The 21,534-nt window shown below is 36.9% G+C and overlaps 2 protein-coding genes and 1 pseudogene across 2 annotated transcripts; all 3 read right to left on the bottom strand.

The window, feature by feature from the left end:
* LOC141318211 (uncharacterized) overlaps positions 1–21,534 on the bottom strand; it is an 81,446-nt pseudogene that overhangs the window by 17,479 nt on the left and 42,433 nt on the right.
* LOC141338158 (protein NATD1-like) lies at positions 7,171–7,892 on the bottom strand. Its single transcript, XM_073843717.1, has 3 exons — positions 7,730–7,892; positions 7,404–7,522; positions 7,171–7,314 (listed from the first exon to the last, which is right to left on the bottom strand). Exons 1-3 carry the CDS (start codon positions 7,890–7,892, stop codon positions 7,195–7,197), a joined length of 402 nt encoding a protein of 133 aa, XP_073699818.1. The 3' UTR covers positions 7,171–7,194.
* On the bottom strand, positions 8,267–16,398 carry LOC141342429 (dehydrogenase/reductase SDR family member 7C-B-like). Its single transcript, XM_073846879.1, has 7 exons — positions 16,250–16,398; positions 14,975–15,045; positions 10,180–10,292; positions 9,846–10,056; positions 9,331–9,423; positions 8,605–8,760; positions 8,267–8,486 (listed from the first exon to the last, which is right to left on the bottom strand). The coding sequence occupies exons 1-7, from the start codon at positions 16,396–16,398 to the stop codon at positions 8,278–8,280; spliced, it is 1,002 nt and encodes a 333-aa protein (XP_073702980.1). The 3' UTR covers positions 8,267–8,277.

The raw sequence follows: 21,534 nt of genomic DNA, 5'->3' as shown, positions 1-21,534 counted from the left end.
ATTGGACTTAATTTTAACTAACGCTGCCCACAGATATTCTGCATCAGGAGTTTTCTGCAACGACATTAGTGATCACTGCGCAATTGTCTGCGTGAGAAACTGTAAAATTCCAAGACCTTCATCGCGATATATTTTTAAAAGACTTTTTAAACAGTTTAATGAACAAGCCTTTTTACGGGATATTTATCTCAGTGATCTGGGTGTTGTTTCATGTATGCCTGATGTTGATCTGGCCTGGGACTATTTCAGATCAACATTTTTATCTATTTGTGACAAACATGCCCCAGTTAAACGATTTAGGATAAGTGGTAAGGATAATCCTTGGTTCAATCATACTGTTTCTACTTCTATACAACAGAGGAATAATTTATGGGCCAAGGCAAAAAAATCAAATAATTTTATGGATTGGAACTCATATAGAGCTTTACGGAATAAGTGCACAAAATTAATCAAAAGGGCAAAGTGTGATTATTATTTGTCTATGGTTAATGAAAACCTAAACAATCCTGTACGTTTTTGGAAATTAGTTAAGTCTTTTTCAGTAACTAAATTAGCTTCTAATTTCCCAAATTTTTTAAATGTTAACAACACTGAAGTTAAGGGCAGAGAAGCTGTTGCAGATACTTTTAATAATTACTTTATATCTGCCGGCTTAACCTCTGAGTCTTCCAACTCAAATGTCCATACTTCAAATGCATCTATTGAGCTTGTTCAAAATAGCACTCCAGATTTATTTAATTTTACGTCTATTACTGTTGCACAGGTTCATAAAGCTCTAGAGACTCTAGACATAAAAAAATCACCAGGAATTGATAAAATTGAGCCGTATTTCTTACGATTGGCAGCTGATCTCGTTGCAGAACCTATAGCCTCTTTATTAAATTTAAGTCTCACTTCTAATGTAATACCTAAAATGTGGAAATCTGCAATGGTTATTCCATTATTAAAAGGGGGAGATCCAACGGACCCAAATAATTACCGTCCTATCTCTAGATTATCGGTTTTAGCCAAAGTCTTTGAATCATTGATAAACGTCCAATTAAAACAATATTTGTCAGCTAATAATATTCTTCAGGATTACCAGTCAGGGTTCAGAACGGGACACAGTACTGTCACTGCAGCTACATCAGTTTTAAATGATATAACATTCTCTTTAGACAGTAAACAATTCTGTGCTGCTCTATTTATTGATTTGTCCAAAGCCTTTGACTCAGTAGACCATAAGTTAATGTTACAGAGACTTAGGCTTTTAGGTTTCAGTCAACCCGCTTTAAAATGGTTTGAAAATTATTTTTCAGAACGCACTCAATGTGTGACTGTTGAAAATTATAACTCTTCCTTTCTCCACGTAAACACTGGGGTTCCCCAAGGATCTGTTTTAGCTCCATTGTTATTTTCTATTTACATTAATGATTTAGGTCATGGAATAGATTTAGCTAAAATACATCTGTATGCAGACGATGCAATTATATATACAGCTGCACACTCTTTAAATCAAGCTTTACAACATCTACAGAACGCTTTTCAATTATTACAGTCAACGTTGCAGGAGTTAAAACTGGTTTTAAATTTAAAGAAGACTAAATATATGATTTTCAGCCGTGGCCGCACTAAGGTAACAGATCAGACAAATTATACCTTCGAACGGTGTATCAATAGAAAGAGTAAGCTCTTATAAATACCTAGGTATTTGGATTGATGAGAGATTAACCTTTGATATACACATTGACAAGTTACTAAAAAAGCTCAGGCCGAAATTAGGTTTTTTATATCGGTTAAAAAATTGTTTTCCTTATAAGGCTCGTAAGAAATTAGTAGAGAGTACATTTTTGTCTATACTTGATTACGGTGACCATATATATATGCATGCATCTGTTACTCTGTTGAGAAAACTAGATTCTGTTTATCATGCAGCAATACGCTTTGTCACAGGTGCAGATTCACGAACGCATCACTGTATTTTGTATAATTCCTTAGACTGGTTATCTTTATATCAAAGGAGAAAATTACATTTGTATTTATTTATTTTAAAGGCTCTTTTAGGTAAACTACCATCTTATTTGTCTAATTTGTTAAGATTTCACTCAAATAATCAACGCACTAGATCTGGTTCCTGTATTCGGTTAATAGTCCCAAGGGTAACGTCAAATCTTGGCAAATGTACTTTCTCCTTTTATGCTCCTAAGGCTTGGAATGATCTTCAAAATCGGCTTAATCTTGACAATCTTCCAACTTTGAGTACTTTTAAACATCTTCTGTATAATGTTTTAAAGGATACATGTAATTGTTTTTTATGATCTGATTTAGTAATTTTTGTGGTATTGTGTTTTGTGATCTTCTTTGTGAAACTTTATGTGCTGCCGTTTTGACCAGGTCTCACTGGAAGAAGAGATAGTACTGTCTCAATGTGATCTCCTGGCTAAATAAAGGAAATAATAAAGAAGGCTCACCAGCACCTCTTCTTTTTGAGAACACATAAGAAGAACCAGCTGTCCTCAGCTATCCTGGTGAACTTCAATCGCTGCACAATAGAAAGCATCCTTACAAATTGTGTCACAGTCTGGTACGGAAGCTGCTCTGTTGCACATTGCTGCACATTGAACTCTGCCCCCCACTGACACCTCTGCGCCTGACATACCCATTTGTAAATGTTTCCATTGCACATATACATATTGTACACTTGTGATAAACCTATATCTATGCATGTCTATTTGTAAATTCCTGCTTCAGTAAACAGTAACCTGTATATTATGTTCATATCTACCTGCAATTTATATTATAATTAATAGCAACCTGTATATTGTGTTCCTCTATGTTTTGTACATTCTAATTGTAGTTAATTATCATCTGTAAATTATGCTGACAGTACTTCATCTGTAAATATTATCCGTAGCTTCTCCCTGCACATATCTCCTATAAGTGCACTTATAACTTATAAAATATACCTATATCCTGCACTTGCTGCTTATTGCACTCCTGGTTAGACCTAAACTGCATTTTGTTGCCGTGTACTTGTACATATGTAATGACAATAAAGTTGGATCTGAATCTAATCTAATCTTTACAAAGTAGTAGTTTTGAAAAAGGAGAATTCACCCGATCACACGTTGGTGTGCAGAGTTAGTGTAAATAGCCTCTGCTAACTAGGCAGACTATTTGCACTTAGTTTAAATACACACTATGATTTTATTAATATCATGTAAAAGAAAAAGTGTTAATAATTTAATCAACGAAGATGTGAAACAGTAGCTGGCCTAGCAGTTCATGTATCATTCTGAATGCTCATTGAGCTGTCGCGTCAACTCTACTCGCATCTCAATCACAAGTTTACTTTTTGTTAATGGAGAGCCACATCTTATGATTTAAATGTCACGTTTGGTATCCCTTCATTTTAAAATTTTGTCTGAACATTCACGTAAACTTTATTTGAAGACTTTCCAGACTTATCAAAAACATGGTTGCCATGGTCAGCAATCAATATCCATCACTACATCAGCCAACACCACAATAAGGCCATGAAGACTGTTGTTTGCATTATAATTTCTTGTCAAAATTTACTCAACTGTACTGAACTGAGAGTGTCAGGTAAGAAGACATGTGACATGTGCAGAGCAGTGGGTCCCTAGGACCAGGATTGAAAACCACTCGACTAAAAAAAAGAGTCAACAACGGAGATCCTCAGAGCTTGAGTGCGTACAACTGACTGGCACATAAAGTAAGTTATTAATGCCAAATTTTAGGATTGACATGACTGTCAACTGTTTGTGAACTAAATCTTCTGTAAATGAGCAAGCTGTTTAACCCTACTGTATAAAAGGCTTAAATACTGACAAGTCCACAGGAGTTTATCACTGTCTGAAAATAAAAAAAAATAATAAAATAAACATAACACAAAATGATGCACATGCATCTTCCCCGCTGTCAAAGCATCGTTAAATTATATAAAACTAGTAAGTGTTTTTCTTAATATGTTACAATATTTTGGCCTATGAAGTCTGTTTGTCAGCACACATTTAGTTTTACCTTATTTGTTTAAATATCCGATGTCCGACCCAGCAAGTATAAAAGGGTATAACATATTTAGGGAAGGCTTCATTGTTAGCCTATACCGCGAATGTTTGTACTTTTTTGTGTTTTTCGTCCACCAATGATTTCCAAGTTGGTCTGGCCTAAGTAGGCCTATGTGATAAAAAGCGGAGAATATAACGGCTATTTTCGCGAATGTCAAACGATTAACTAGCACAAAACTCAAGGTAACCGAATTGTTAAACTTTAAAAGAGTTTTCTTAGGACTAGGATTAATGTGACTGACATAGAAAATACAGTTGGAAATACAGGCCCAAAGATAGAAACTGTTTTAACCGGTGCTGCTCTTCTCGTCGTTTTCGACGATCATCTTTGACGTGTTTGACTTCGACTTACGGTCTGTTTAAACGCAAAAGGTCCTTATTGATATTGAAATTGACTTGTATTACACTGCTGTTAAATGTTTTAACGAACTTACCGATGATATTGTTGATTTCGACTTATTCGAAATGGCGTCTGGTGTGATCATGATAAGTTTCGGTTTCACTTTATGAGGAGAGCTGAGTTCTAGAGTTGTGACGTTCGCGAACGAACCGATTCTTTTGAACGGCTCATAAACATGAACGATGGGAGCCGAGTCGCGGCTCGGGGGGAGCCGTTCTTTCTTTCCTATGCGTGTTTCACACAGATGCACACAAATTAGCTCCTCCGCGGGACAGTATCTATATGTCTAATACTTTAAGTATTTTTGTTATCTATCAAAATGTTCTTTTGTGATACTGTACTTGTATAGAATTGTTTCACTAAAAGCTGTTTTGCATAGACATTCATTGCAGCCCACTTTGTTATTGTTCATTTAAAACTTGAAGGGGCTGATCTCCTATTTGCAAAGTTTACAGTAGTAATAGTAGTAATAGTTGACTGTATGTAGACTTTCCATTTTATTTATTCAAATTTTGCCTACAGTATATATTTAAAACTTTAAATTGTTTATTTTTTTTTATCAAAATGTTCCTGTGTGATAACAATGTTCTTGTGTGGAAGTGTTTGTTGTAAAAGCTGTTTTGCACAGAAATTAATTGGGGCCGGCTTTGTTTTTGATGTTTATTTGTGAGTAGGTATTGTATGAATAACATAAGTCAACATAGCTTTACATACACACACTTTATACTTAAGGTAAATCCATAATAGTGATGTCACTGTCTAAGCCGAGGGATGTTGTGCAACCCTATAGAATATAGTCCACACATGACAAATGAGGTAATAATCAATATTTCAGAATAATTCAAACTCATATATTGGTGTGTCATATTTGAGTTTTAATTATTTGACTACAAATCTCACCTCATCATTCCTCCCAGTGATTATTTTCTTTTTAACGGCTCTTTGAAAGGAATGGATCGCCAAGATCCGGATCCCCTCAAAGAGCCATAAATCCCATCACTACTGAGATCCGCAAAACCAGACAGCAGGAAGCACATCAAGTCAGACTGAACATGATGACGTTGGAATGTAGGCGACGTACTATGCTATACTTGCCACAGCAGGCTTAAATAAATAAATAATAAAACATTACAACTAACAAATAATACATATCACAGAGTGCCACTTAAAATGACAATAAGAAAACTCTATTTAGGCTACTCATTTCAAAAGCAAAAATTTAAATAATTTTTTTCTGACAGATAAATTGATTTTGAATGAGCATTGCAGGACACCTTATGTTTGTGATGTATTCATGTAATAAAATGTGAATTTAAACTGTGAAGTTACATTTTTAAATTGAAAAAAATACTTTACTCATTACTTTTCAAAAGGTGGAACATTGTGATTTGGAACACAACAATCTTTGTGTTTCAAATGACAAAAATAACAAGCTTATTAATAATTCCAGCAGAGTGATTACACATAGGTTTTAACAAATAGTGAAGATGTATAACATGGAATTATTGAACAACACCTTTTAAATTAAAATAATAATATATTAATAATGGGCCTAATGATGATGATGATGATAGTAATAATATTAACAGTAGTAACAACATGATTTATTGGGATTGCTAGGGTGTTTCAAAGCAATTTGCAATAGCAACGTCTATTTGACATCTGCAAGATGTAGTTTGCTCATCTGCAATATGTCTTTTGGATGTTTCCTATCAGGTGTCAAACAGACGTCTATTAGTTTATGATTTAGAATGTTTGTAAACCTCTGCCAGATGTTTGTACACAGCAGATGCTTTCCAGATCAAGAGATATTTAACAGACATCTTGCAGACGTGCGTGTGCTATCTGGGTAGTTGTTTGTAAAGTCGTTAAATAATTTTTTTTATGTGCACAAAAAGTATTCTCATAGCTTCATAAAATTACGGTTGAACCACTGATGTCACATGGACTATTTTGTTAATGTTCTGGATAGCAACTGAGATGGTAACTTGATAGAAAAATCTTCATTTTTTTTCCCAAATGGAAGTTAACAGATGACAAACAGGTTTAGAATAAAATATCTGATAAATTTAATATTTCAACACTCTTAGGACAGGATTGCCGCATGGATTAAGTCATACGTTTGTACGCTTGACCATTTGCTGATGTGTTTGTTTGTATCTCTCTTGTACACTACCAGTCAACAGTTTTTGGACAGTTAGATTTTAATGCTTTATTCTCTTTTGCTCCCCAAGCCTGCATTTATTTGATCCAAAATACAGCAAAGCAGTAATATTGTGAAATATTTGTACTATTTGAAATTACTATTTGAGATAAATGCAGTTCTTTTGAACTTTCTATTCATCAAGGAAATCTGAAAAAATTCACTCAGCTGTTTTCAAAATAATAATATTAATAAATGTTTTTGAGCAGCAAATCAGAATAGTAGGATTATTTCTAAAGGATCATGTGACTGAAGTAAATGCTTAAAATTCAGCTTTGAAATCACAGGTAGAAATTACATTTGAAAATACATTCAAATTGAAAACAGTTGTTTTAAATAGTAAAATATTTAAAAATGTTACTGTTTTTGCTGTACTTTAGATAAAAAATAAAAACTTTAAAAGTTAGTGTACTTGTAGGCTCCAAAAACTCTGTTCATCCTGTCATTAGACTGCAAGGAGTCGAGTTGCAAAGGAGGTAAAATCTTTTGATAAGGCATTGTTTAATTCTTCCTTTATTTATTTATTTATTTTCAATATAAGCCTGGTATCCAAGATGTGGATTTTCATCTACATATTTTCTAATGTACCAACAAGATATCCTCGCTGTCAACTTCTCTTCAACAACAAAATCCAGAGCAGCCTAAGAAAACAGAGAGAGAGAAATTCATTACTGAGTTACAGGAAACAACAGGTCATGTAGAACTGAGGAAAGCAGTAGAGTGATTTCACCTTTGCCAGGTGAGCTGCTACACCTTTACCCCTGTGTGATTCAGGAACCTCTGTAGAGATCAACTCCACCTGCTGATCATGACTGACAGTGTATTTCAATACTGCACTACTCACTGCTCCTGATTCAGATGACAAGGGAAAGTATTATGTTATTGTTACCATAAAATCGTATAGAATTTGAATTGAGCCTGTCTGAGAGTGTTGACCAGCTAGTTAACAGCGTGTTATGAATCATGTGTTTTGATGGTCAATAATGTTGTCCAAAGGCAGCTCACTGAGTTTTGAGACAAAAAGTCGGAATGACATGAAAACGTTATTTCTCTTACCGCCGCAGTCAAGAGCAACTGTGAAACGCTGATTCGGTCTATCGTGTATTACATTTATATTCGAGAGGTACACACATCCACAGCATTTGCTGGGTCGCTGACTGTTTTTATATCCTTGAGTGAACCGAAAGATACTACTTCGAGACAGTATGTAGCGCGCCATGATGTGACGTCACCAGACAGTCCGGTACAATACCAGAAGATGGCGCTGTAATGTTGTTTATTAATCTGTCACATCTCACCACCACCAAATAACTACAGCCTTAGATCCTCACATATGACCCAATTTAAACATTACATCTGAATTTTAATTGCTATATTAAATAAAACAATAGATTGGTTGTGAAGAAAAACTTCATGTTGGTTTATATGTGGATATTGACTGATTTCATGTTTATTTCTTTGTTTTTAACAAAACTCACAAAGTCACAGCCAATCCACAGTCATACTGACTTCATCATCATCTCCTGATTTGAGCACAGCACAGTGACACATTATTCAATTGTATGCAAAACCTATAAATAAGCTCTAGTGAAACCCATTGTCCTTTAATCATCAGGCATCTCCACAGCTGCAGTGTTTCTGACTCCTGCTGCCATGATGGCGAAGAACAGGTTGGGGAAGAGAGATCTGACATAGAGAGCTGCTTTAGGGATGGAGCGGGCCATTAAAATCTCCTTCTTCTTGCTGCTCAGTGTCCTCAGGAGCTCAGTGGCCATCTCTTTAGGGGTCACACCAAGGGACTTGGGTTTGAAGTCTGCCGTTTCCAGCCAGTGTCCAAACAGAACGTCGAAGACAATTTAGTGAACAAACAAGTAAGATGTTATGAGCGTCAAATCATGTTCTTTGCTGAACTGTCAGTGTAGTTCACTCACCTGTCCACATGGATTTTGCTGTGATTTCATCTGCTGAGTTTGTGCTGGGAGTTTTTATGAAAGTGTGGTTGACGATGCTGACGGTTATCCCATATTCCTGAACCTCAGCCCGCAGACAGTCAAAGAAAGCCTGAACGGCGTGCTTGGAGGCAGCATCTGAACAATGCAGAACATACAAACTGACAAAGATATCTTAATATTCAAGACATCAATTGATATATGTGACACTGGACCACAAAACCAGTCTTAAGTCGCTGGGGTATGTTTGTAGCAATAGCCAAAAATACATTGGATGGGGAAAAATTTTTGATTTTTCTTTTATGCCAAAAATCATTAGGAAATTATGTAAAGATCATGTTCCATGAAGATTTTTTGTAAAATTCCTACTGTAAATATATCAAAATGTAATTTTTGATTAGTAAAATGCATTGTTAAGAACTTAATTTGAACAACTTTAAAGGTGATTTTCTCAGTATTTTGATTTTTTTGCACCCTCAGATTCCTGATTTTCAAATAGATGTATCTCAGATAAATATTGTCCCATCCTAACAAACCATACATCAATAGAAAGATTATTTATTGAGCTTTCATAGGATGCATACATCTCAGTTTTGTAAAATTTAACCTTATGACTGGTTTTGTGGTCCAGGTCACATATTCATTACTGTTGATTAGTGTTAAGAACATTTATGTTTATATTAAGGTAAACTAGTCACAAAAACTCACAGGTGGCACGGAAAGGCACCGTTAATTTCCCCTGAATGCTGTTGACTAGAAGAATGTGACCGGTTCTTCTGGAGATCAGTGATGGGAGAACACCTGCAACAGTAAATATCTAGTTCAGTCATGAAACTCCACATGGCACAGTCTGATGGGTCTGTTTTAAAGCAATCTGCTAGAAATCACATAATTTACTACATGGCACAAGCTGATTGGTCTCTGAAAACTACTTATTTAATGGTCTGGTTCTACGTTTACTGTAACTGGTTCTTCTGAAACCCTCCACATCCCCCATCTCCACCTGTCTACATTGGCTATGGGACTATTAATGAATATATCTTACATGCTCACAGCAGTGTGTCTGTACATTTATTTATTGGAAGTAGTCATACATGCTCTGCAGCAGCAGCCCAGTAAATCCATTTAGCCAAAAAAAGTAAAAAACATTAACACTGAAATATCCATAAACATGCTAAAACTGTTGAGAGAGTTGTCATGCTTCAAATACAATGGTGTTTTACCCTTAACCAGCGTGATCGGCCCAAAGTAGTTCACATCCATGACTATCCTGTCCATCTCGAGGGACAGACATTGAACAGGAGCCTTCACCTTCATACTGCTATTGAAGATGAGAACATCCAGACAGCCGTAACACTCCAGGATCTCAGAGATCACCTCAGGAACGCTCTCCATATCACTGAAGTCCAGCTCGACTAGTTTGGGTGGAAATGTCTAAGCGGTAAAGTAGCACAGAATTGAAACAAGTCTACTGACATATTGTAACCAAAATCTTTAAAAAAAAAAACATTTCTAGATGTTTCAAACAATGTTCATTCATATTGTCACTGCAATCACAAGTGTTGGATCTGATTCACTCATCAACCTCTCAGCTAGAGTCTCCAACTTTTCCCAGTTACTTCCACAAAGGATCAGTCTGGCTCCTCCAGTGTGGAAGAGTTTTGCACATTCTAAAATGATCACAATGTAAAAAAAAAAATATTGTTTAAACAACAAATATGTAGTTAATCTGTAAATATATCTGTATGCGTTTCATCATAGTCTCACAAGGCCATTTTAGAGGAGCTGTGTTTTTATTTAGTGATAGTTGTTCATGAGTCTCTTGTTTGTCTTGAACAGTTAAACTGCCTACTATTTTTCTTCAGAAAAGTCCTTTACAATTATTTTATTTTTTTCAGCATTTTTGTATATTTAAACCCTTTCCAACAATGACTGTATGATTTTGAGATCCATATTTTCACACTATAGAAAACTCGGACTCATATGCAACTATTACATAAGGTTCAAATGCTCACTAATGCTTTAGAAGGAAACACAATGCATTAAGAGCTGGGGGGTGAAAATTTCATCAGGGTAAATGTCACTAATTTTGTCTGCTGTAGCTTCTGACGGGCAGTACTAAATAATATATATATATATAGCAAAATAAGAACAATGTACACATGTTCATTCTGTTCGGCTCTTAATGCATAGTTTTTCCTTCTGAAGCATCAGTGAGCATTTGAACCTTCTATAATAGTTGCATAGATGGATCTCAAAATCATAGTCATTGTTGGAAAAGGTTCAAATACATAAAAAATGCTGAAAAACCAAAGAATTTGTGAGACCTAAAGGATTTTTCTGAAGTACAGCAGGCAGTTTAGCTGTTCAAGACAAGCATGAGACTCATGAACAACTATCACTACCCAAAATTGTAACAACACTTATGAACAGGATCATTCAACTATTATTTTCTCTTGTGAACTATATGTAAACATCTTTAATGTGAAATATCTTATTCAGGTCAGTTTAAAATAAAAAAAATAACATGCAGTTTGTCTGATCCGTCTTATTTTGGAAAAATAATTTAAATGTTTGCAGATTCTGCAAGGAGTACGGAAACTTTTTGACCTCAACTATACTTGATATAAAATATCTGGTAACGCTTTAGATTACAGCCCGCAAAGAACTACGTAAGTAAACTGAATTTACGGTGTAAGTTTCTGTAATTATAGTGTACCTATATATAACGAACATGTAGGTATAAGGGAAGAATATGTTAAATTTGGGTAATTAGGGGGTAACAAACCAGATATGCAACATGCAAAGAACTACATAACTATACTGAAATTACGGTGTACGTTTCTGTAATTATAATGTACCTACAGTATTAAAGCACGTACGTGTAGGGAGAACATATGTTACATTTTGATAATTGGGCATAACAACCAGATATGCGACCTGCAAAAAACTGTAAGCAAGTTGCATAACTGAGTTGTTACCCCCTAATTACCCAAATTCAACATATTCTTCCCTTATACCTACATGTACGTTCTTTAATAGGCAGGGGCGGATCTACCGGGGTGGCACGGGGTGGCAATTGCCACCCTAAGAAAAACCCCATTTGCCACCCCAGCACTGTCATAGTGTTCTAAAAATAAAAGAGTTTCCTCGACCGATTTACAGCAGCGACTCTGTATTTTGATGAGATAAAAATAGCGTGAGTCCCAATCATCAGCGTCGCCCTGGAAACCAAGGACGGACAGCTGGAAGAGCTAGTCAGAAGCCAAGCGATCAAGCGAAAACATGCCGGGAGGTTGTCGCATCGGTCCGCGATGGCTTGAAAACGACAAATACGAATTCTGTTTAAAATTAGTTGTCGGAGCTCGGCTATTGTGTTTTCCTGTCGGGCTACCAAAATGTTTCACCAGCCTCCCCGACGGACTATCGTAAAGTAGAGGGCTCCTGCGGGTTCTAAACTCCTCAATTTAGTTGTATCAAATTTAAGGCCATAACAAGTTTTAAATACGTTAAATAGAATAAGAAAATGCTTAAATATAATTTTAAGAGGTCTCAGTTTGGGACGGAAAGACGAGAATCGCGATAGGGCTGGATAAAACTTCAAAAGGCAATGATGTCATTGAATAAATATGCGCGCTGCAAGTTTCAAAAAAGTCAAAACGCAGCACGGATGTCAATTTGCAAATTTTCAGATGTTTATAGTCAGATTATTGCAAATATCGACCCACGTTTTTATGCAACAAACACATAGAGTTGTAAATGTGAAACAAATTAATGTGCTTTCTAAAAATCGAAACAATTAAGACAGTAATTTTTATGTTTTAAATAAATATAATCAAATATTTACTTGATTTATCCCTTTTAAAGGTATAAAGGCTGAAATGCCATTGTATAAGACGTTTTGTTTTTGAGAAAATCTGAATTATAGCCTAAGTCATGTCATTTTATGGCTTAATACAGTATGTTACATTGTCCAACCCCACTCATACTGTGTTCATTTTACTTGTGCAGCTCTTAAAAAGGGTCATACATTGCCCTAAATTGATGTTTTAAAATTCTGCAGATGCACTGTAAATAGTGAAAAAAAAAAAAATCTTCATATTTGTTTGTTTGTGTATTAAAAATATTTTTGATTGCCATTTAGACTCCTATCTGATTTTCTATATTTAAAAATATTGTCTTTTTTTATTTGGGCTAGTTAAATTAATGTTATAATTAATTTTATAGCTTCTTTTTGACTACCTTTTAGTACTTTTAGGCTAAAATGTGAAATGTATTTGTGAAAAACTTGTTTTTGAACTGCAAGTTTTAGAATTTTAGTTTAGTATCGTTTTTTTACAGTAATTTTATACCAGTCATTAATATGTTCCCATAGACATTGCCCTACCCCACTCATTCAGTATTACTTTTATTTGTGCAGGTCTTAAAAAATACAAAAATAAAAATATTTGAGATACTCTGTAAATTATATTAATTAAATATTTTAAATTATATAATTTGTATACTGTATGTTGGCTATTTATATTAGGCAATGTTATATGCAATCCAGACAGTTGTTTTTTAATAGCACAATAACATCAGTTTTAAAACTCATGTATGTGAACATGTCATTTACCACAGTGCTGGAAAATCTTGAAAATGCACCTTGAAAGTGCTTGAATTTGACGTGTGAATGGTTTAATAAACTGTTGGTCATAACCTTGTTATTTAGTTTTCGGTCCATGCAAATTTGTTGGTTTGTTAAAAAAGAAGAGATACTTGGACTTAAAGGGACTTTTGTTGCTTTACTTGCACTAAAATTATTGAATTTGTTTTCATGTCTCCTCCAAGATATTTGAATACTTTAAAAGGTCATTTTGTTGCTCTTGTTTCACTGAATACTGTGATTTATTTTATTCATTTTGAAGATATTTGTTGGTGATTTAAATGTGGTTTCTGTATATTTATTATGTGTTTTTTACTTAAGGAAACTTGATCCACTGAGACTTTGTATCCATATGCAGTCTGCATTGTTTGTCATGCTTTGTAAATTAAACTTGCTACAGGTTTGCATATAACTCAGTAAAGAGAAGTTAAATATACCATACCATCTAATTAAATCTGACTTTCCAATCCAGATATCAGGTTCAAGTCAATCACACATCAGCTTTTATTTAATTTGTATAGGACAATGTAAAAATGTGCACCCTGGTGTATACACCGAATAAGAATAGCGTTCCTTGAATCCACAAAAAAACATGCAAGGATGCAGTGTTGCCACCCCTCATAATTTTCATGCCACCCCATGAATAATTTTCTAGATCCACCCCTGCTTATGGGTCTGATAATTTCTTTTGGTTTGTTGTACCTTACTGCAGTCTTGTTAACACTTAGCTGTCAATGCTGGTTTTATTTCAAAATTGATGATTTTATCATTTTATCTGTGAAATTGTATGACAAGTGAAACTGTACATGTTTTAAAGTAGCCACTTTGCCCATTTTCTAAATAAACATTTAAATGTTTACATCTGCGTGAAGTGTATTTAATACATGTTTTACACCAAATAAGAACACTATAAATAACACTTAACAGAGTAATCTAAATATAAAAATAACACCAGAGGTGTTAATTGCCCCATAGTGTTAAACTTGTACTACAAAAATTAGTGTAAATAAATACTCTCTCAGTGTTCTTTTTTAACACTTTATAGTGCTTAATTAACACTATAAGTTCTACACTACAGTCAGTGTTATTTTTACTCTCGATAGAGTGGGACCATATGTGCTCCAAAGAAGTGTTAAAATTAACTTATGTTGACACTGCTTATTTTACTGCGCACCAGTGTTTATTTAACAGATTTCTATTGCGTACTCAAGACTCAGTGTGGTGGCTGAGTTGACAGATAAATTAACTTGTTCAAAACTGCACAACATTATTAAAGAACTAGTCATTCCAACTGAGGTTTAATGCTATCTGATATTCCAACCAGACCGTGGCTTAAGCTGGGTGTAGACTTGTTTTCAATACATGGAAGCACTTATCTAACTGCAGTTGACTACTTTTCCAAATTTGTGAAGATTGCCAAACTGACCCATGCAAGATCAGATGATGTAATAGTACACCTAAAGTCTAGGTTTTCTCGGCATGGAATTCCAGAGCTCCTTTTCTCAGACAATGGACCTCAATTTTCCAGCCAGTCGTTTGCAAGTTTTGCTGTGGACTATGGCTTTAAATCACATCACCAGCAGCCTGAGATTTTCTCAAAGCCATGGAGAAACTGAGTGTCATGTTCTGACAGTAAAACATATTCTCAGCATGGTAGTGAGCTATTCAGCTCCTCATTCATATTTTAGTGAAAAACCCTCAAAACACCATCAGAAGGAACAGATGTCATCTTGTCCCTATGCCGAACACTGAACCATGTGTTGAAAGTTTTGTAGAATCTGGTGAATAAACAGAAGAGGAGGAGCACAGGCAAAACTCCCATGGTATGCAAAACACGATCAGGAAGGACAGTGATCCAACCAAAGAGACTGGACTTATACATTTCAGAGAGCTTATTTGGTTTTCACATATAGTGAGTAAAAAAAGGCAAATGTTACAGGAAAGTAAGGGAAAATACAAACCACTTGTTCAGTTATTAGTGATGTGGCAATGCCTGGGGTTAAGTTTACAAGTAATATTGTGGGATAATTAATAGACATGTTATGGCTAACTGTTTTAAGTGTTGTTAGAAGGGGAGATGTTGTGTGCTTATAATGTGTTTATTCTGTGTGTGTTATGGGGCTCTTTAAGTTGGGGGCTGGGTCAAGGAGAACAGGGAAGAACTGTATGTGAATAAGAATAATAAAAGTTGAGCAGCTTAGTTAACACGTTAAGCAGACCTCTTTTGTTCAATAAAATGACAATTCTGTTCCTTATTTTTCTAAGAAAACCCTCAATTGTCATATTTTCCATTTTCTTAAGTTAGCAACCCTACTGACATAGAGAAGTTCAGAAAATTAAGCACCCTTTCTGAGCAGAGATAAGAGGGTAACCTCCAACTGAAGTTTGAGTCATTTGACATCCACTGGAGAGTAAATGGCCAGAAGTATAGGATATTGTCTTTCAACGAATGCACAAAAAACCACAAAGATAGAAACAAAACAATAAAACTCTACGAAAGAAACAAGAAAAGAAACAAAAAAATGTCTACAGGGATCTGTGTGTGTGCAGTCATGAGTCATGGGTGACGGCCAAATCCACTATAGTTTAAAAAATATTAATGTTTCTGTGTCACAGAATGTAGAGGTTCGTAACTTCTCAAAACAGGTGAACACACACGCACAAATGAAATTATCTGCCTGATGAAAAAAGTATTTAAAACAGGTTCATGTTGTAGAAAATGTAGTTATATTTGCATCATTTTTTATTTTGAATCAGAAACTCCTCTTTTCTCGCTACGCATATGGAATAACCATTTTATAAAAGCAATAATCCCCATGAATCCAAGGTTTAGAGTGAATTTATAATAGCTAAGGGAGTTTTAGACACTCCATTCCACATCATGCCAAACAATACTCCTTACCTGTTTTTTTGTTATTATTACTTATTGATTTACTGTCTAACAGTTGCAGAAGAGAGGATGATTGTTTCTGCAAAACTTACTTGAGTTTGTCTAAATGTTTGAGTGCATCAGAAAGCAGTTTCATTCCTGATTCTCCTTGGTTATTGTAGCTCAGGTCCAGCTCTCTCAGGTGTGAGGGGTTTGAACTCTGAGCTGATGTCAAAGCTGCACAACCTTCTGCTGTCACCATACAGCCAGATAATCTACAACAACAGCCCAAATGTGAATGTAATGGACATATATACAGTTTCTTATACAAGTATCCTAGCAAGCACAGTCTTAAGGCCTGTGCACAACAGGACGAATTTCGTGCTCGATTATCGCCGACGTTTAATGCCTCATGACTAAACAAAGGGCATCAATATGAGTGTACACACCGACGTGCAAAATGGTAGGCGTAAATACATCAGATTTTTAAGAAGGGCTTGTTTTTTTGGTTTGAGGCACCACGTTAAAAACTGGCCGACCAATGAGATTGGTGCTTTTGTTCACGTGCCCAGAGCTGCTGAAGTTCAAGCAGCTCAAGCACAAAACAGTGTTGCAGAGGACAAAACGAGGAAGAGGAAAGTAGACGAAGATGCCTCAAGGCAAGATGAATGTAGAGTTGCTGGTGTCATTGGTGTCTGAACAAAAAAATGTTTTTTGACAAACGCAACAGCGACTACAAAAATCTTGATAAGAGGGAGTTGTTATGGAGAGGAATTGCAGATCAAATAGGATTCAATGGTGAGTTTCATTTCAATTAATTTTCTTTCAAGTACCTAGGCTTGTAACTTTTTCCTGCAAACTTATGATCAGTTAACAAAAAGCGCCACCTTGTGTACCAAGGCATTTCTGTTTTTCATTAAGCACCATGCTTGTGAATTCGTCAGTAAAAATTGCTTGGATATCAGGGCGAAAAACGGCTTGAAAAACGCTGGCGATAAGCATGCGCGGTATTCGTCCCGGTGTGCACAGGCCTTTAAATGAGTTAAAATGTCTTAAACTGAATATGTCCAATTAGATATCAGAGTTTTATAGTTATTTTAAAGTTTATTTCAACACTGCAGTGTGAATACCTATGAACACTGAGCAGTGTAATTTAAAACTGGGGATTTGGCTGTGTAGACATTTCTGATGATGAACAGGACTCACCATATACACAGGAGAGTGAGAATATTTGTTTTAAATTTGAATTGGTGCATATAAAAATAGAAGTTCACAGAGGCCAAGATAGCAGAGAACTCCTTTACAGTTTCGAATATTATTTTACTAATAACACTACAACCAAAAATTATGAGTATTTTAAGTTTTTCTGCTGTGATCATGAACAAATGCAACTTTATGGGCCAGCACATTTGCCAACGTCAGAGGGTTAACACACAGGACAAATCAATGTAAAAGCCAAACCTCAGTATGTTGAGTTGACAGTCCACACAGAGCAGCTTCACTCCTGAATCCTCTAGATCATTGTTACTCAGGTCCAGCTCTCTCAGTGGGGAGTTTGATGATTGTAGAGCTGAAGCCACAATTTCACAGTGCTGATCAGTGAGATTACACAACATTAATCTGAAAAAAGGAGAACTGTGGTTAAAAGGCATGAAAGTGTGATGATGTCTTGCTTGATTAGAAACGTCACCAGAAAAGTTCATGCTGGTTGGCCATTCACTCTCTGGTCTTTATTCCTAATGGTTATGGCAACATTTTAGCTACATTTTTAAAAACATTTCTTCTCTCAAATGATTATGCAAGTGAAACATTATTTGTAAAACTCTGTTGAACAATACGTTTAATACCAATTTATGAATATATTAGCTTACAGTATCATATTTAATATGTTAATTTATAGGGGCTTTAAATTATCAATATGACCAAAACTTTGCTGACAATCCTGCTGTACACAATCTACATCATGCCTTTTGCTCTCTGATTGATGGTTTATACTTTTTTATGAAGTTAAAGGAACCGTATGTAGGATTGTGGCCAAAACTGTTACTGCATTCACTTTCAAAATACTGTAGAACGGTGTATCCCCTCCCGCTCCCCCTTGACTCGAGGTTGCCAGCTAACCTGCAGGAGTAGGCTGCAACAAGGAGCTTCCAATGGCAAGTGACGAGTCTTACACAGTAATTTGTTTTTCTTCTGTTAATGTTTATGCTTCACAAGAGATGTTTTGCGAAGTAATTATGTATCGCAAAAATTTACAGATGGCGATTAGCCAAATATTTCATAAAGTACTGTAATACCACATTTCAGTCGGAATATAGATTGTTCTCATACACTACTCGTGGTGCGATATAAAGCTTTTTATGGACGCATTTAGCACGGCCGACCGTGGAAAATCCACTGTGTACGGAAGCAAAGTTAGCCAAACATAGATGAATCTTACCTGTCAAGGAGAAAATTAGCTATGTTGGCGTCTATCTTCAAATTATTCTCCATTTCCAGCCTTCTCCATCATTCAAAGGCATCTCATATACAAATCCTTGTTTTATTTCGGACTTTGTCACGACATACAGGGGTTGGACAATGAAACTGAAACACCTGGTTTTAGACCACAGTTAGTATGGTGTTGGGCCTCCTTTTTTTGGCCAATAGAGCATTTCGTCTTTGGAATTGTCATTTACAAGTCCTGCACAGTTGCCAACGGCATTTTGAGCCATTCTCCTCTTGCAGATCAGGGGTCAGGTCACTACATGATACTGGTGTAGGAAAATGCCATCTGACTCGCTTCTCCAAAACACCCCAAAGTGGCACAATAATATTCAGATCTGGAGACTATGCAGGCCATGGGAGATGTCCAACTTCACTTTTCTTGTTCATAAGACCACTCTGTGGGGTTGGACAATGAAACTGAAACACTGGCCAATATAATGTTGGAGGTTTCATGGCTATATTTTTGCAGCCGGTGGCCAATCTTCACTGATTGCACATTCCACCAGTAAGAACAGGTGTGAACGTTGACTATGTGCACCCAATGGTTCAGACATTGTACTCTGAAGGTGGTACCATGTATCAGGATGATAATGCACCAGTACACACAGCAAGACAGGTGACAGAGTGGTCTGATGAACAAGATAAGTGAAGTTGGACATCTCCCATGGCATGCATAGTCACCAGATCTGAATATTATTGTGCCACTTTGGGGTGTTTTGGAGGAGCGAGTCAGATAACATTTTCCTACACCAGAATCATATAGTGACCTGACCCCTCATCTGCAAGAGGAGAATGGCTCAAAATGCCTTTGGCAGCTGTGCAGGACTTGTAAATGACAATTCCAAAGACGAAATGCTCTATTGGCCAAAAAAAGGAGGCCCAACACCATACTAACTGTGGTTTAAAACCAGGTGTTTCAGTTTCATTGTCCAACCCCTGTATTTCGGATTCATAACGAGGTCTTTTAGGTTTCGTAACTTTATACACGTTTATCCGACTCATTCTTAGCAGCAGCTGTAACTAACTAGAGCTTAGCTGGCAACCCGTCTCAAGAAACTCTACTGACTTTGTGATTGGTAGATAGCTGGAGGGTGGAGCCTCAGACCAAAACACAAAACCACAACAATAACATCAGTTGAGGGCTGCAACTCTTACTTTTAAATGACAATATCCTGGCCGGAACACTGTTGTCAGTGATATAAGTATTTGAAATGAACATGATTTCTTAATGTCTAGTGACATGTCAGGGCCATTTTATGATTAACTGACATAAATTTCTTATATACGGTTCCTTTAAGTCTTTTTTGCTCATAAATCTTTAATGATTTTTATAAAGTAAATGTAAGATTAACATTTATCGAACTGAAGCAACTAGCATTTACTTGTTTATTTATAAATAACTGTTTTAATGTTAAATTAATTTATTCATTATAGTGGTGCACAACATTCCGTTACTAAACAAGTATAGTGATACCCTGCTTTTAAAAAACTGTACAATGTCTCATTTTACTAGCACATGTACTTTAAGAATGACCGCATTTTAATAAAAGATGTTTATATAGTTGTTACATGTCTCCTTATGTTTCTTGTCTTTTGCCTTTGTGTTTGCACTATTCTTATTTGGTTTCTTCCTCTGTCTTCCCCCGTCTGTTTGTGATCTTTTGGTTTAGTCCTTAGTTAATCATTATCTGTTTCACCTGTGTTTCATGATTAGTTGGTCTTTATAAGTCTGTCTCAGTTTTCAGTCCTTTGTCGATCATTTCTTGTTGTACAAGTGTATGGATATTCCCGTTACTCCCGCTGAAGATCTTTATTAAAACTGTTTATTATTTAAGTTCAGTCTCCAGTCTCGTCAAACCAGCACCCTAATGTAACAGAATGATCGACCAAAACCGTAGTGCTGAGGAACGGCTGTGGAGCTTGAGGCAGAGCGGTTGGGAGTTGGAGCGGTATGTAGAGGATTTCATTGAGCTCACCCAACGCCAAGAGCCTCCACATACCGATCCAACAGTTCAGACCGCCTGCCTCGCCCTGAACATCCAGCGATCCTCCAGAGCTCCATAGTCTTCCTCAGCCCAATACCACTGGCCACCGTTCCTGATCTCACGGTCGAGATGACAGCTATTCCTGATTTCCCAGCCGAGATGGCCGTAATTCCTGATTTCCCGGCCGAGATGGCCGAAGTTCCTGATTTCCCAGTCAAGATGACCGCAGTTCCTGATTTCCCGGTGGAGATGGCCGAAGTTCCTGATTTCCCGGCCCAGATGGTCGACGTTCCTGATTTCCCGGCCAAGATGGTCGACGCTTCTGAGTGCCCGGCCCAAAAGGATGCTATAAACATTATGGACATGGCTCTCCCTATGGATTTCACAGCCCCAATCCTCCCGCCAGAACCTCAGCTGGTTCCGTCCTGCCGCCCAGAGTCTCAGCTGGTCCTGCCCAGCCGTTCAGAGTCTCAGCTGGTCCCATCCAGCCGTCCAGAACCTCAGCGGGTCCCGTCCTGTCGTCCAGAGTCTCAGCTGGTCCTGCCCAGCCGTTCAGAGTCTCAGCTGGTCCTGTCCTGCCGTCCAGAGTCTCCGCTGATCCCGTCCAGCCGTCCAGTACCTCAGCGGGTCCCGTCCTGTCGTCCAGAGTCTCAGCTGGTCCCGTCCTGCCGTCCAGAGTCTCAGCTGGTCCTGCCCAGCCGTTCAGAGTCTCAGCTGGTCCTGTCCTGCCGTCCAGAGTCTCAGCTGGTCCCGTCCTGCCGTCCAGAGCTCTCGCTGGTTACGTCCAGCCTTCCAGAGCCTCCCCCAATGAACTGCTGAATTTCTCAAAGAAAATTTGGGGGGGCGGGGGGGGGCTACATACCCCGAGTCCAAGTGGCCTGGCCGAGGACTGAGGCCAGGGCCGCGGGGGCTGCCCAGCCATGGCC

Source organism: Garra rufa, chromosome 1 (genome assembly GCF_049309525.1).
Source record: "Garra rufa chromosome 1, GarRuf1.0, whole genome shotgun sequence".
Taxonomy (NCBI): Eukaryota; Metazoa; Chordata; class Actinopteri; order Cypriniformes; family Cyprinidae; genus Garra; species Garra rufa.
Note: the sequence above shows the minus strand (reverse complement) of the source record. Positions and strands in the feature narration are given on the sequence as shown.

What these genes read in the sequence shown, in the direction of transcription:
- LOC141338158 (XM_073843717.1), bottom strand. Translation starts at nt 7,892, where the DNA reads ATGGCGCGCTACATACTGTCTCGAAGTAGTATCTTTCGGTTCACTCAA. An exon ending in AGTTGCTCTTGACTGCGGCG is followed by an intron (nt 7,523 to 7,729) that starts GTAAGAGAAATA and finishes CATCTGAATCAG; the next exon opens with GAGCAGTGAGTAGTGCAGTA. An exon ending in TAGCAGCTCACCTGGCAAAG is followed by an intron (nt 7,315 to 7,403) that starts GTGAAATCACTC and finishes CTGTTTTCTTAG; the next exon opens with GCTGCTCTGGATTTTGTTGT.
- LOC141342429 (XM_073846879.1), bottom strand. Translation starts at nt 16,398, where the DNA reads ATGGTGACAGCAGAAGGTTGTGCAGCTTTGACATCAGCTCAGAGTTCA. An exon ending in AAACATTTAGACAAACTCAA is followed by an intron (nt 15,046 to 16,249) that starts GTAAGTTTTGCA and finishes TTTATTCACCAG; the next exon opens with ATTCTACAAAACTTTCAACA. An exon ending in GCCGATCACGCTGGTTAAGG is followed by an intron (nt 9,424 to 9,845) that starts GTAAAACACCAT and finishes TTACTGTTGCAG; the next exon opens with GTGTTCTCCCATCACTGATC.